The sequence below is a fragment of the Coregonus clupeaformis genome, unplaced genomic scaffold (genome assembly GCF_020615455.1).
Source record: "Coregonus clupeaformis isolate EN_2021a unplaced genomic scaffold, ASM2061545v1 scaf0527, whole genome shotgun sequence".
Classification (NCBI taxonomy): Eukaryota; Metazoa; Chordata; class Actinopteri; order Salmoniformes; family Salmonidae; genus Coregonus; species Coregonus clupeaformis.
Window position 1 is genome coordinate 178,758 of NW_025533982.1, and position 16,243 is coordinate 195,000.

The following is a 16,243-nucleotide window of genomic DNA, read 5'->3' on the forward strand; positions in this document are numbered from 1 at the left end:
ATAGATAGGGCTACTGTAGGTGTGTTGACACTAGTGAGGGTTCATGGGATAGATAGGGCTACTGTAGGTGTGTTGACACTAGTGAGGGTTTGGGGGATAGATAGGGCTACTGTAGGTGTGTTGACCCTAGTGAGGGATCATGGGATAGATAGGGCTACTGTAGGTGTGTTGACACTAGTGAGGGTTTGGGGGATAGATAGGGCTACTGTAGGTGTGTTGACACTAGTGAGGGATCATGGGATAGATAGGGCTACTGTAGGTGTGTTGACACTAGTGAGGGTTCATGGGATAGATAGGGCTACTGTAGGTGTGTTGACACTAGTGAGGGTTTGGGGGATAGATAGGGCTACTGTAGGTGTGTTGACCCTAGTGAGGGATCATGGGATAGATAGGGCTACTGTAGGTGTGTTGACACTAGTGAGGGTTTGGGGGATAGATAGGGCTACTGTAGGTGTGTTGACACTAGTGAGGGTTGGGGGGGCTACAGTCAGGAATGAATTAGTGTCGCTGGTGTTTGGTGATGTCTTCAGCAGTTCACACATGGTTAGTTGTAGGGCTGCATGATCTGGGCAAACGTCTAATGGGGATTTCTGGAGCAAATATTGGGGTTTTTAACTTGCGTTTGTTGTTTTGAATGCTGCCTCTTCATATCCCGACACACAGAAGCACATCCACACAGCAGTGTCACACACACACACACACACACACACACACACACACACACACACACACACACACACACACACACACACACCTCTGCTTATGTTCTTTTGGAGACTTCATTAAATGACATACTGGTTGATGCTTATTTACAAAACCCCCTTAGTCTCACGTTTCAGGAGAAGACCCAGATGCAGACCGTGTCCAAGTAACACAACGTTTATTACAAAAACAGGGGGCAGGCAAACGACAGGTCAATAATCCATTCCAAAATGTACAGAACGGCAGGCAGTCTCAGGGTCAGGGCAGGCAGAGGTCAATAATCCAGGGTGGTGTGACAAGGTACAGAACGGCAGGCAGGCTCAGGGCAGGCAGAATGGTCAAAACCGGGAAAACTAGAAAACAGGCACTTGAGAAAGACAGGAGCAAGGGGGAAACTGCTGGTAGGCTTGATGAAACAAAAGGAACTGGCAACAGACAAACAGAGAACACAGGTATAAATACACTGGGGATAATTGGGAAGATGGACGACACCTGGGAGGGGGGTGGAGACAATCACAAAGACAGCTGAAACAGATCAGGGTGTGACACTTAGGCCTCACTTCCCCCTATCTGAGATACCTACTGCAGCCCTCATCCTCCACATACAACACCCGTTCTGCCAGTCACATTCAGTTCAAGGTCCCCAAAGCACACACATCCCTGGGTCGCTCCTCTTTTCAGTTCGCTGCAGCTAGCGACTGGAACGAGCTGCAAAAAACACTCAAACTGGACAGTTTTATCTCCATCTCTTCATTCAAAGACTCAATCATGGACACTCTTACTGCCAGTTGTGGCTGCTTCACGTGATGTATTGTTGTCTCTACCTTCTTGCCCTTTGTGCTGTTGTCTGTGCCCAATAATGTATGTACCATGTTTTGTGCTGCTACCATGTTGTTGTCATGTGGTGTTGCTACCATGCTGTGTTGTCATGTGTTGCTGCCATGCTGTGTTGTTGTCTTAGGTCTCTCTTTATGTAGTGTTGTGGTGTCTCTCTTTATGTAGTGTTGTGGTGTCTCTTTATGTAGTGTTGTGGTGTCTCTCTTTATGTAGTGTTGTGGTGTCTCTCTTTATGTAGTGTTGTGGTGTCTCTCTTTATGTAGTGTTGTGGCGTCTCTCTTTATGTAGTGTTGTGGCGTCTCTCTTTATGTAGTGTTGTGGTGTCTCTCTTTATGTAGTGTTGTGGTGTCTCTCTTTATGTAGTGTTGTGGCGTCTCTCTTTATGTAGTGTTGTGGTGTCTCTCTTTATGTAGTGTTGTGGCGTCTCTCTTTATGTAGTGTTGTGGTGTCTCTCTTTATGTAGTGTTGTGGCGTCTCTCTTTATGTAGTGTTGTGGCGTCTCTCTTTATGTAGTGTTGTGGCGTCTCTCTTTATGTAGTGTTGTGGCGTCTCTCTTTATGTAGTGTTGTGGCGTCTCTCTTTATGTAGTGTTGTGGCGTCTCTCTTTATGTAGTGTTGTGGCGTCTCTCTTTATGTAGTGTTGTGGTGTTTCTCTTTATGTAGTGTTGTGGTGTCTCTCTTTATGTAGTGTTGTGGTGTCTCTCTTTATGTAGTGTTGTGGCGTCTCTCTTTATGTAGTGTTGTGGCGTCTCTCTTTATGTAGTGTTGTGGCGTCTCTCTTTATGTAGTGTTGTGGTGTCTCTCTTTATGTAGTGTTGTGGTGTCTCTCTTTATGTAGTGTTGTGGTGTCTCTTTATGTAGTGTTGTGGTGTCTCTCTTTATGTAGTGTTGTGGTGTCTCTCTTTATGTAGTGTTGTGGTGTCTCTCTTTATGTAGTGTTGTGGTGTCTCTCTTTATGTAGTGTTGTGGTGTCTCTCTTTATGTAGTGTTGTGGCGTCTCTCTTTATGTAGTGTTGTGGTGTCTCTTTATGTAGTGTTGTGGTGTCTCTCTTTATGTAGTGTTGTGGTCTCTCTTTATGTAGTGTTGTGGTGTCTCTCTTTATGTAGTGTTGTGGTGTCTCTCTTTATGTAGTGTTGTGGTGTCTCTCTTTATGTAGTGTTGTGGCGTCTCTCTTTATGTAGTGTTGTGGCGTCTCTCTTTATGTAGTGTTGTGGCGTCTCTCTTTATGTAGTGTTGTGGTGTCTCTCTTTATGTAGTGTTGTGGTGTCTCTCTTTATGTAGTGTTGTGGCGTCTCTTTATGTAGTGTTGTGGCGTCTCTCTTTATGTAGTGTTGTGGCGTCTCTCTTTATGTAGTGTTGTGGCGTTTCTCTTTATGTAGTGTTGTGGCGTCTCTCTTTATGTAGTGTTGTGGCGTCTCTCTTTATGTAGTGTTGTGGTGTCTCTCTTTATGTAGTGTTGTGGTGTCTCTCTTTATGTAGTGTTGTGGTGTCTCTCTTTATGTAGTGTTGTGGTGTCTCTCTTTATGTAGTGTTGTGGTGTCTCTCTTTATGTAGTGTTGTGGTGTCTCTCTTTATATAGTGTTGTGGTGTCTCTCTTTATGTAGTGTTGTGGCGTCTCTCTTTATGTAGTGTTGTGGCGTCTCTCTTTATGTAGTGTTGTGGCGTCTCTCTTTATGTAGTGTTGTGGCGTCTCTCTTTATGTAGTGTTGTGGCGTCTCTCTTTATGTAGTGTTGTGGCGTCTCTCTTTATGTAGTGTTGTGGCGTCTCTCTTTATGTAGTGTTGTGGCGTCTCTCTTTATGTAGTGTTGTGGCGTCTCTCTTTATGTAGTGTTGTGGTGTCTCTCTTTATGTAGTGTTGTGGTGTCTCTCTTTATGTAGTGTTGTGGTGTCTCTCTTTATGTAGTGTTGTGGTGTCTCTCTATATGTAGTGTTGTGGTGTCTCTCTTTATGTAGTGTTGTGGTGTCTCTCTTTATGTAGTGTTGTGGCGTCTCTCTTTATGTAGTGTTGTGGCGTCTCTCTTTATGTAGTGTTGTGGCGTCTCTCTTTATGTAGTGTTGTGGCGTCTCTCTTTATGTAGTGTTGTGGCGTCTCTCTTTATGTAGTGTTGTGGTGTCTCTCTTTATGTAGTGTTGTGGCGTCTCTCTTTATGTAGTGTTGTGGCGTCTCTCTTTATGTAGTGTTGTGGTGTCTCTCTTTATGTAGTGTTGTGGTCTCTCTCTTTATTTTTAATCCCAGCCCCCGTCCCCGCAGGAGGCCTTTTTCTTTTTGGTAGGCCGTCATTGTAAATAAGAATTTGTTCTTAACTGACTTGCCTAGTTAAATAAAGATTTTGAAATATATATATATATATATATATATATATATATATATATATATATATATATATATTATAGACAGACACAGTGGGTTTATTCATGATTCCTGCGGCCCAGGCAGAATATTACTGCACGTCACCAGGCTCACACAAACTAGAGGGGGGAAGACAGTCACAGGAAAAGAGGAGCGAGGGAGCAGAGGGGGAAGAGGAGGGAAGAGGAGAGGAGAGGAGAGGAGAGGAGAGGAGAGGAGAGGAGAGGTAGAGGGAGCAGAGGGGGGAAGGAGAGGGAGGAGAGGAGAGGAGAGGAGAGGAGAGGAGAGGAGGGAGAAAAGAGTAGAGGAGGAAATGAGGAGGAAATGAAGGGGAGGGAGAGGAGAGGAGAGGAGAGGAGAGAGGTAGCAGAGGAGAGGAGAGAGGGAGCAGAGGAGAGAGGGAGCAGAGGAGAGAGGGAGCAGAGGAGAGAGGGAGGAGAGGAGAGAGGGAGGAGAGGAGAGACTTATTTAACAAATCACTAAATACTGTATGTAACCCCCTACTCTTCTCCTTCTCTCTCAAGATGTATATGGTCTTTCATTCTCTCACTTTTCACTTCTCTCTTTTTCCTCATGACTCATTGTAGACAGAAACGCATTTGAAAAAAATGTTGTTCTTGGGACCAAGTCAGTCACACAAATCAAGAGCAGTAAAATACATGCTACTGCCCTTTTCTAAGAGCAAAGCATGTGGGTTTGAATTGGTAGAAGCTAGACGAACTCCTTTATCCACCATTATGTTAGTTTAGTGTGTCTTTTAAAGGTCACATTTCATTACCAATGTCTCTCGTTGCCCATCAAGTCAATGTCTTGTAGCCTTGTATTTATGAAGCCAACATGTTGATACCAAGTAAGGTCTTTATTGGACTGGATAATGATCATAATAAGGTCTTTATTGGACTGGATAATGATCATAATAAGGTCTTTATTGGACTGGATAATGATCATAATAAGGTCTTTATTGAACAGGATAATGATCATAATAAGGTCATTATTGAACAGGATAATGATCATAATACAGTCATTATTGAACAGGATAATGATCATAATAAGGTCTTTATTGAACAGGATAATGATCATAATAAGGTCTTTATTGAACAGGATAATGATCATAATACAGTCGTTATTGAACAGGATAATGATCATAATAAGGTTGTTATTGAACAGGATAATGATCATAATACAGTCATTATTGAACAGGATAATGATCATAATAGCTGTGTTGTTTCCCTCCAGACATCCAGGGGAAGAGTGATGTCATCCAAAGCTCTTCATCCTCATCGTTGTCAACGGTAATGACAGCGGAGGCCGAACCCCCGACCCCGCCCACGGAGGACAGCGTCACCACCCCACGTACCCAGATAACAGTGGCCAAGAAACAGCAGTGGGCCAAACTGGCCTCCACACCCAGAGAGCCACCGCCCAGCACAGAGGGCTCTCACAGCCTGGTCTACAGGGCTTGCGACTCGGATAGCAGCTCAGGAAAGGCCCAGGCCTCGGCCTCCAAACAGGCCTGGAGCCAGAAGACGTTAGTGGAGGCCGGGCTGGACAGGAGGAGGTGTGATGATTTAGATCAGGGACACTGCAGCACCCCCTTCTATGAGCCTCCTCCCCTGTCCACACCGCAGTCCCAGAGCTGACCAACCCTGTAGGGGGGTTACGCTGAGGTCTGTGTCTCCTCCTGTATGGTGAAGTCCTCGGGGTCAGGGGCCTATCTCCAGACCCTGGACAGGAGCAGCCGAGCCTGGGTACTGTCCACAGGAAAGAGCCAGGCTGCAGACGAGGCATCCTCGCGTCTAGGCCTCCTCCCCAACTGCTTCACTGAGCTGAGGCAACGCACAGAGGGGGAGAACAACATTTGGTACAACCCTATTCCAGAGGAAGAGGACGTCTTGCGTGGCATTGGAGGTTTAGGACGTTTAGGAGGTGGAGGTGGAGGAGGAGGAGGAGGTGGAGGAGGAGGAGGAGGAGGAGGAGGGGGTGTTAGGTTGGACAGTGAGAACCCCTGGAGGAGGAGGGAGACAGAGGGGCTGTCGGAGACCTTGAGGGACCCCCAGATGAGGAGCCAGCGGCGGGCAGGGCTGGTGGTGAGCCCCGGCACCAGTGGAGGTGGAGGGGCCTCCCGTTTAGAGCGTCATGCCACCCAGAACCAGTGCCCTTCAGGTGGCTCCAGCCCGGGCAGAGCCCACCGGACCAAAGCCATCACATTAGACAGCTCAGCCTGCAGTAGGAGAGACGGAGACGGAGACGGCCCAGGTAGCTACATACTGTAGAATAAGCTACTGTAGCTACAATGATGCAGATGATAAGAGTTCATAGACACAAATGATGAGCTTCTTTCTATATATCCGTCTCACTCCCAGATAAATAAGTAGTACTGCTAGGTTTTACACAGTCAAATGTAACAAATATTATTATTTTTTATAATGAACTGTACAAATTATACATTTGTGATATCAATATTTTTATTTATTTTTATTTTTTATGAATCAATACAGTAATATGAGATCTTTATGTAAAACATTTACATTTGACATTTTAGTCATTTAGCAGATGCTCTTATCCAGAGCCACTTACAGTAAGTGCATTCATCTTAAGACAGCTAGGTGAGACAACCACATATCACAGTCAAATATACAGGATAGGAACACTCCATTCCAGCTGTAACGTGTGGAGTCAGGAAGCAAGTACAGGGAGGGAATGTAATCATAAATAAAACATGGAACAAAACAAGAAACAGGAGTAGCGCCCAGACATGAACCACAGGAACAGAATCCATAACGCCTGGGGAAGGAACCAAAGGGAGTGACTGATATAGGGGAGGTCTTCCTGTGGTCCTCTGTAGCTCAACTGGTAGAGCACGGCGCTTGTAACGCCTAGGTAGTGGGTTCAATCCCCGGGACCACCCATACACAAAAAAAATGTATGCACGCATGACTGTAAGTCGCTTTGGATAAAAACGTCTGCTAAATGGCATATTATTATTATCAGGAAGGTGATGGAGTCCAGGTGAGTCTCATAATACCGCGCAGGTGCGCGTAACCATGGTGGCAGGTGTGCGTAATGAACAGTCGACTGGCGACCTGGAGTGCCGGAGAGGGGTACGGGAGTAGATGTGACACCAGCTAAACAATGGATATTCAGCATTTTGCAAAAAAACACCTAAAATCTATTAATAAAAAATATGAGAACAGTAATATTTTACACACAAATGAAGGTACCCATGAGCAATCATTTCTGGTGAAGAAACACAAATGTGAAAATTGGTGGATATAGCTTTATGAAATAAACCCTTCATATATAAAGCACTGCACACAAATATTAAACACGTTATATCCCTCCTCTTTCCTCGCTCCATCTCTCTCCATCTCTCTCCTCCCTCTCCTCTCTCCATCTCTCTCCTCTCTCCTCTCTCCATCTCTCTCCATCTCTCTCCTCCCTCTCCTCTCTCCATCTCTCTCCTCTCTCCACCCCCTCCTCTTTCCACCCCCCTCCTCTCTCCATCTCTCTCCTCTCTCCACCCCCTCCTCTCTCCACCCCCTCCTCTCCCCATCTCTCTCCATCTCTTTCCTCTCTCCATCTCTCTCCATCTCTCTCCTCCCTCTCCTCTCTCCAACTCTCTCCTCTCTCCACCCCCCTCCTCTCTCCACCCCCTCCTCTCTCCATCTCTCTCCATCTCTCTCCTCTCTCCACCCCTTCTCTCTCCACCCTCCTCCTCTCTCCATCTCTCTCCTCTCTCCATCTCTCTCCTCTCTCCACCCCCCTCCTCTCTCCACCCTCCTCCTCTCTCCATCTCTCTCCTCTCTCCACCCCCCCTCCTCTCTCCACCCCCCCTTCTCTCTCCACCCCTCCTCTCTCCATCTCTCTCCTCTCTCCATCTCTCTCCTCTCTCCATCTCTCTCATCTCTCCACCCCCCTCCTCTCTGCACCCCCCTTCTCTCTCCACCCTCCTCCTCTCTCCACCCTCCTCCTCTCTCCATCTCTCTCCTCTCTCCATCTCTCTCCTCTCTCCACCCCCCTCCTCTCTCCACACCCCTTCTCTCTCCACCCCCTCCTCTCTCCATCTCTCTCCTCTCTCCATCTCTCTCCTCTCTCTGTCTCTCTCCTCTCTCCATCCCATCTCAGCTGTAATTCAACAGATCCAGTGTGAGGAACTGCAATCTTTCACGGCTGCAGGTGCAGAAGGGGGTGTATCCAGCGCCGGAGGGGGTTTGTCTGTCCCCTCAGACAGCCCCGGGGCCCAGAAGAAAGGGGGCGTGGCCAGCAGCATGATGGACAGGATCAAATCCCCGGGAACGGTCCGGAAATCCCTGTCCATGAAGATGAGGAAACTCCCCGAACTCCGCCGTAAACTCAGCCTGCGCTCCTCACGCTCCCATCGCCACGGGAAGGAGGGAACGGGCAGAGGAGGAGGGGACGGAGGTGGAGAGGGGACCTCACCCCCAAACGTCCGTAAGGAGCAGTCCAACGAGGTGATCAGCAGGTACCACCTGGACACTTCGGCCCCGGCGAGACCGCAACGACGCTCCTCCAGGGGACGTTCCTTTGCCGCCAGTAAGGGGGGCTACCTAAGCGACGGAGACTCACCTGAGCTGCTCCCCAAACAGGGCCGGGGTGGACCAGGGGGACCCCCCTCTGCCCACAACACCCCTCCTCCACCCCCTCACTCCACCCACCACTCCAGCCAGGAGGGGAGTGACCATGACATCTGACCTGAGCTCGTTCAGAGTCTACAGCGTGTCGGACCAGCCACGGTGCGCCCAGCGCGTCTCCGGCCTGCTCACGGTGCACCTCGTTGGGGTGGAGAAACTGCTGAGGTCCCCTAAACAGGACGCCAGTAAGGAGGTGTTCTGTGCCATCCAGGTGATTTTTAATAAAGTATCTGTATCTATCTGTCTATCTGTCTATCTGTCTGTCTGTCTGTCTGTCTGTCTGTCTGTCTGTCTGTCTGTCTGTCTACATTGTAATTAGAACAAAACAGTGGTCCTCTGTAGCTCAGCTGGTAGAGCACGGCGCTTGTAACGCCAAGGTAGTGGGTTCGATCCCCGGGACCACCCATACACAAAAATGTATGCACGCATGACTGTAAGTCGCTTTGGATAAAAGCGTCTGCTAAATGGCATATTATTATTATTATTATTATTATTATTATTATTATTATTATTATTTCCATTGTGGTCATCAGGTGGATGGGGTGACCAGGGCCCGCACCGGCCTGCTGACCTCCAGGGGGGGCTCTCTGCCCCTCAACCACACCTTTAACCTGGAACTGGAGAGGGCCAGGCAGCTGAAACTGGTGGTGCTCACCCCTTCCCCTGGGGCTGGGGCTGGGGCTGAGACTAGCACCACGAAGGGCAGCGACTCCACAGCACCGACCAGGAACAGGGTCTGCTGTCTGGGGGCTGTGTCCATACCCCCGCTGTTCAAAGGTAGGAGCACCAGAGAGAGTTAAAAGTCATATGAACGTAGTAGATGAAGTTCTATGTATACCTGTTGTTGTTGTTGTTTTACAATCCACTTCACTGATGCTTGGCAATGTGAGGCTGCAGCAGAAGGCTTTCCCATACCAGTGGACTTTATTTTGTCTGAAGGCATCTTAGCTAACCTAGTTCCTGATCTTTTGGAATCACTCTGTCAATCAACTGTATTTTTCCTTCTCTTGTTCGTTCTCCCCTTCTGTCCCTCATCTTCCCCTTGTGCTATCTCTTCTGTCCCCCTCCTTCCCCTTGTGCTATCTCTTCTGTCCCTCTCCTTCCCCTTGTGCTATCTCTTCTGTCCCTCTCCTTCCCCTTGTGCTATCTCTTCTGTCCCTCTCCTTCCCCTTGTGCTATCTCTTCTGTCCCTCTCCTTCCCCTTGTGCTATCTCTTCTGTCCCTCTCCTTCCCCCTTGTGCTATCTCTTCTGTCCCTCATCTTCCCCTTGTGCTATCTCTTCTGTCCCCCTCCTTCCCCTTGTGCTATCTCTTCCGTCCCCTCTCCTTCCCCTTGTGCTATCTCTTCCGTCCCTCTCCTTCCCCTTGTGCTATCTCTTCTGTCCCTCTCCTTCCCCTTGTGCTATCTCTTCTGTCCCTCTCCTTCCCCTTGTGCTATCTCTTCTGTCCCTCTCCTTCCCCTTGTGCTATCTCTTCTGTCCCTCTCCTTCCCCTTGTGCTATCTCTTCTGTCCCTCTCCTTCCCCTTGTGCTATCTCTTCTGTCCCTCTCCTTCCCCTTGTGCTATCTCTTCTGTCCCTCTCCTTCCCCTTGTGCTATCTCTTCTGTCCCTCTCCTTCCCCTTGTGCTATCTCTTCTGTCCCTCTCCTTCCCCAGCCTCTCGGTCTCAGCAGATATGCGTGAGGTTAGAGCCCAGGGGTCTACTGTATGTGAAGCTGACTCTGCTGGAGCAATGGGAACCCCCCGACCCCCGACCCTGCCACCTCAACCCTCCCATGGTGTTTGGAGTGGAGCTCCGCCACCTGGTGGACAAGGAGAACTCTGCGGTCCATGTTCCTCTGCTCATACAGAAGAGTGTGGCTGAGATCCAGAAGAGAGGACTGAAGGTTAGTTAGTTTACAGCACACTGTTTCATACACAGGACAACAAACCCACCTCATTTACATTTACATTTTACATTTTAGTCATTTAGCAGACACTCTTATCCAGAGCGACTTACAGTTAGTGAGTGCATAACATTTTTTCACAACATTTTTCATCCATTTACACTGTTCATCATACACAGGACAACAACCCCACCTCTAATTTCCACAGATATGGACTCTATAGAGGTCAAATAAACCAGCTGGAACATATTAATGTTGATGTGTCTGAATGGTTTTGGTTGTCTAATGTCTGTCTGTAGATGGTGGGTCTGTGGTTCATGTATGGTTGTGTCTGTCTTTCTGTCTGTCTGTCTGTCTGTAGATGGTGGGTCTGTGGTTCATTCATGGTTGTGTCTGTCTTTCTGTCTGTCTGTCTGTCTGTAGATGGTGGGTCTGTGGTTCATTCATGGTTGTGTCTGTCTTTCTGTCTGTCTGTCTGTCTGTAGATGGTGGGTCTGTGGTTCATGTATGGTTAATTCATGGTTCTGTCTGTCTGTCTGTCTGTCTGTCTGTCTGTCTGTCTGTCTGGAGATGGTGGGTCTGTGGTTCATGTATGGTTAATTCATGGTTGTGTCTGTCTGTCTGTCTAGGTGGTGGGTCTGTGGTTCATGTATGGTTCATTCATGGTTGTGTCTGTCTGTAGGTGGTGGGTCTGTACCGTCTGTGTGGGTCAGCTGCAGTAAAGAAGGAACTGAGAGATGCGTTTGAGAGGGACAGTGCTGCTGTCAGCCTGAATGAAGATCTCTATCCTGACATCAACGTCATCACAGGTCAGTCCCTTATCCCCATACACCAGTCTCTATCCGCATCATCACAGGTCAGTCCCCTATCCCCATACACCAGTCTCTATCAGCATCATCACAGGTCAGTCCCCTATCCCCATACACCAGTCTCTATCAGCATCAACACAGGTCAGTCCCCTATCCCCATACACCAGTCTCTATCAGCATCATCACAGGTCAGTCCCCTATCCCCATACACCAGTCTCTATCAGCATCATCACAGGTCAGTCCCCTATCCCCATACACCAGTCTCTATCAGCATCATCACAGGTCAGTCCCCTATCTCCATACACCAGTCTCTATCAGCATCATCACAGGTCAGTCCCCTATCCCCATACACCAGTCTCTATCAGCATCATCACAGGTCAGTCCCCTATCCCCATACACCAGTCTCTATCAGCATCATCACAGGTCAGTCCCCTATCCCCATACATCAGTCTCTATCAGCATCAACACAGGTCAGTCCCCTATCCCCATACACCAGTCTCTATCAGCATCATCACAGGTCAGTCCCCTGTCCCCATACACCAGTCTCTATCAGCATCATCACAGGTCAGTCCCCTATCCCCCATACACCAGTCTCTATCAGCATCATCACAGGTCAGTCCCCTATCCCCATACACCAGTCTCTATCAGCATCATCACAGGTCAGTCCCCTATCCCCATACACCAGTCTCTATCAGCATCATCACAGGTCAGTCCCCTATCCCCATACACCAGTCTCTATCAGCATCATCACAGGTCAGTCCCCTATCCCCATACACCAGTCTCTATCAGCATCATCACAGGTCAGTCCCCTATCCCCATACACCAGTCTCTATCAGCATCATCACAGGTCAGTCCCCTGTCCCCATACACCAGTCTCTATCAGCATCATCACAGGTCAGTCCCCTGTCCCCATACACCAGTCTCTATCAGCATCATCACAGGTCAGTCCCCTATCCCCCATACACCAGTCTCTATCAGCATCATCACAGGTCAGTCCCCTATCCCCATACATCAGTCTCTATCAGCATCATCACAGGTCAGTCCCCTATCCCCATACACCAGTCTCTATCAGCATCATCACAGGTCAGTCCCCTATCCCCATACACCAGTCTCTATCAGCATCAACACAGGTCAGTCCCCTTTCCCCATACACCAGTCTCTATCAGCATCATCACAGGTCAGTCCCCTGTCCCCATACACCAGTCTCTATCAGCATCATCACAGGTCAGTCCCCTATCCCCATACACCAGTCTCTATCAGCATCATCACAGGTCAGTCCCCTATCCCCATACACCAGTCTCTATCAGCATCATCACAGGTCAGTCCCCTATCCCCATACACCAGTCTCTATCAGCATCATCACAGGTCAGTCCCCTATCCCCATACACCAGTCTTTATCAGCATCATCACAGGTCAGTCCCCTATCCCCATACACCAGTCTCTATCAGCATCATCACAGGTCAGTCCCCTATCCCCATACACCAGTCTCTATCAGCATCATCACAGGTCAGTCCCCTATCCCCATACACCAGTCTCTATCAGCATCATCACAGGTCAGTCCCCTATCCCCATACACCAGTCTCTATCAGCATCATCACAGGTCAGTCCCCTATCCCCATACACCAGTCTCTATCAGCATCATCACAGGTCAGTCCCCTATCCCCATACACCAGTCTCTATCAGCATCAATACAGGTCAGTCCCCTATCCCCATACACCAGTCTCTATCAGCATCATCACAGGTCAGTCCCCTGTCCCCATACACCAGTCTCTATCAGCATCATCACAGGTCAGTCCCCTATCCCCATACACCAGTCTCTATCAGCATCATCACAGGTCAGTCCCCTATCCCCATACACCAGTCTCTATCAGCATCATCACAGGTCAGTCCCCTATCCCCATACACCAGTCTTTATCAGCATCATCACAGGTCAGTCCCCTATCCCCATACACCAGTCTCTATCAGCATCATCACAGGTCAGTCCCCTATCCCCATACACCAGTCTCTATCAGCATCATCACAGGTCAGTCCCCTATCCCCATACACCAGTCTCTATCAGCATCATCACAGGTCAGACCCCTATCCCCATACCCAGTCTCTATCAGCATCATCACAGGTCAGTCCCCTATCCCCATACACCAGTCTCTATCAGCATCATCACAGGTCAGTCCCCTATCCCCATACACCAGTCTCTATCAGCATCATCACAGGTCAGTCCCCTATCCCCATACACCAGTCTCTATCAGCATCATCACAGGTCAGTCCCCTATCCCCATACACCAGTCTCTATCAGCATCATCACAGGTCAGTCCCCTATCCCCATACACCAGTCTCTATCAGCATCATCACAGGTCAGTCCCCTATCCCCATACACCAGTCTCTATCAGCATCATCACAGGTCAGTCCCCTATCCCCATACACCAGTCTCTATCAGCATCAACACAGGTCAGTCCCCTATCCCCATACACCAGTCTCTATCAGCATCATCACAGGTCAGTCCCCTATCCCCATACACCAGTCTCTATCAGCATCATCACAGGTCAGTCCCCTATCCCCATACACCAGTCTCTATCAGCATCATCACAGGTCAGTCCCCTATCCCCATACACCAGAAAGAAAACAAATAGAACATCTGGGTGAAGTAGGCAATAATGTCCTTTCTTTTTCGGCATCAGACCTGCCTAATTTTCACTTGAAACATGTTTTTTTGTGCTTAATAGGCTAAATCATATCACATTTTATTCGTCACATGCTTCGTAAGCAACAGTGATGTGTACACCGAGGAGTTTGAAGCTCTCGACCCGTCAATGTGAATGGGGGTGTGCTCGGCTCTCCGTTTCCTATAGTCCACAATCAGCTCCTTTGTCATGCTGACTTTGAGGGAGAGGTTTTTCTCCTGGCACCACCTTGGCAGGTCTCTGACCTCCTCCCTATAAGCTGTCTCATCGTCGTCGATTAGGTCTACCACCGTCGTGTCGTCTGCAAACTTCATGATGGTGTTGGAATCGTGCCTGGCCACGCAGTCGTGGGTGAACAGGGAGTACAGGAGGGTCTAAGCACGCAGCCCTGAGGGGCCCCCGTGTCGCACCCCTGAGAGGCCCCCGTGTCGCACCCCTGAGGGGCCCCCGTGTTGAGGATCAGTGTGGCGGATGTGTTGTTGCCTACCCTCATCACCTGGGGGGTCCCGTCAGGAAGACCAGGATCCAGTTGCAGAGGGAAGTGTTCAGTCCCAGCGTCCTTAGCTTAGTGATGAGCTTGGAGGGCACTATGGTGTTGAATGCTGAGCTGTAGTCAATGAATAGCATTCTCACGTAGGTGTTCCTTTTGTCCAGGTGGGAAAGGGCAGTGTGGAGTGCAATAGAGATTGGTCATCTGTGGATCTGTTGGGGCGGTATTTGAATTGGAGTCAGTCCAGGGTGTCTGGAATGATGGTGTTGATGTGAGCCATGACCAGCTTTTCAAAGCATTTCATGGCTACATATGTGAGTGCTATGGAGCGATAGTCATTTAGACAGATTACCTTGGCGTTCTTGGGCATAGGGACTATGGTGGTCTGCTTGAAACATGTAGATATTACATATTGGGTCAGGAAGAGTTTGAAAATGTCAGTGAAGACACTTGCCAGCTGGTCAGCGCATGCTCTGAATACGCATCATGTTAATCAGTCTGGCCCTGTGGCCTTGTGAATGTTAACCGGTTTAAAGGTCTTACTCACATTGGCTACGGAGAGCGTGATCACACGGTCGTCTGGAACAGCTGGTGCTCTCACGCATGGTTCAGTGTTGCTTGCTTCGAAGCGAGCTTATATGGCATTTTGCTCATCTGGTAGGCTCGCGTCACTGGGCAGCGCGCGGCTGGGTTTCCCTTTGTGTAATCCGTGATAGTTTGCAAAGCCTGTCACATCCGGCGAGCGTCAGAGCCAGTGTAGTAGGATTCGATCTTAGTCCTGTATTGACGCTTTGCCTGTTTGATGGTTTGTCGGAGGACGTGGCGGGATTTCTTATAAGCGTCCGGGTTAGTGTCCTGCTCCTTGAAAGAGGCAGCTCTAGCCTTTAACTCAGTGCAGATGTAGCCTGTAATCCATTGTTTCTGGTTGGGGTATGCACGTACGGTCACTGTGGGGACAACGTCGTTGATGCACTTATTAATGAAACCGGTGACTGACGTGGTAAACTCCTCATTGACATCGGATGAATCCTGGAACATATTCCAGGCTGTGCTAGCACATTCTGTTAACATACAGGGCATTCGGAAAGTATTCAGACCCCATCACGTTACAGCCTTATTCTAAAATCCCTCATCAATCTACACACAATACCCCATAATGACAAAGCAAAAACAGGTTCTTAGACATTTTTGCAAAAAAAAAAGAATACTGAAGTATTCAGACCCTTTACTCAGTACTTTGTTGAAGCACCTTTGGCAGTGATTACAGCCTCGAGTCTTATTGAGTATGATGCTACAAGCTTGGCACACCTGTATTTGGGGAGTTTCATTAATAGACAACAACAGCTCAAGGCACACGTAGCCTACATATCAATACATACACACAAACTATCTAGGTCAAATAGGGGAGAGGCGTTGTGCCGTGAGGTGTTGCTTTATCGGTTTTTTGAAAGCAGGTTTGTTGTTTTTTGAGCAATATGAGATGGAACGGAGTTCCATGCAATAATGTCTCTATATAATACTGTACACTTTCTTGAATTTGTTCTGGATTTGGGGACTGTGAAAAGACCCCTGGTGGCATGTCTGGTGGGGTAAGTGTGTGTGTCAGAGCTGTGTGTAAGTTGACTATGCAAACAATTTGGGATTTTCAACACATGAATGTTTCTTATTCAAAAAAATTGGCAAACTCCAAGTGGGCTGTCATGTGCCTTTTACTGAGGAGTGGCTTCCGTCTGGCCTCTCTACCATAAAGGCCTGATTTGGTGGAGTGCTGCAGAGATGGTTGTCCTTCTGGAAGGTTCTCCCATCTCCACAGAGGTACTCTGGAGCTCTGTCAGAGTG

General features: G+C 48.5%; 1 protein-coding gene across 1 annotated transcript in view; it reads left to right on the top strand.

The window, feature by feature from the left end:
• Positions 1 to 5,555: 5,555 nt before the first annotated feature.
• The window catches only part of LOC123484991 (rho GTPase-activating protein SYDE1-like), a 16,592-nt gene continuing 5,904 nt past the window's right edge, over positions 5,556 to 16,243 (top strand). The window contains 7 exon segments of the mRNA XM_045215818.1: positions 5,556 to 5,799; positions 5,881 to 6,147; positions 8,017 to 8,582; positions 8,584 to 8,754; positions 9,077 to 9,320; positions 10,198 to 10,427; positions 11,110 to 11,236. Coding sequence (XP_045071753.1) covers positions 5,577 to 5,799; positions 5,881 to 6,147; positions 8,017 to 8,582; positions 8,584 to 8,754; positions 9,077 to 9,320; positions 10,198 to 10,427; positions 11,110 to 11,236 — 1,828 coding nt within the window. The 5' untranslated portion in view covers positions 5,556 to 5,576.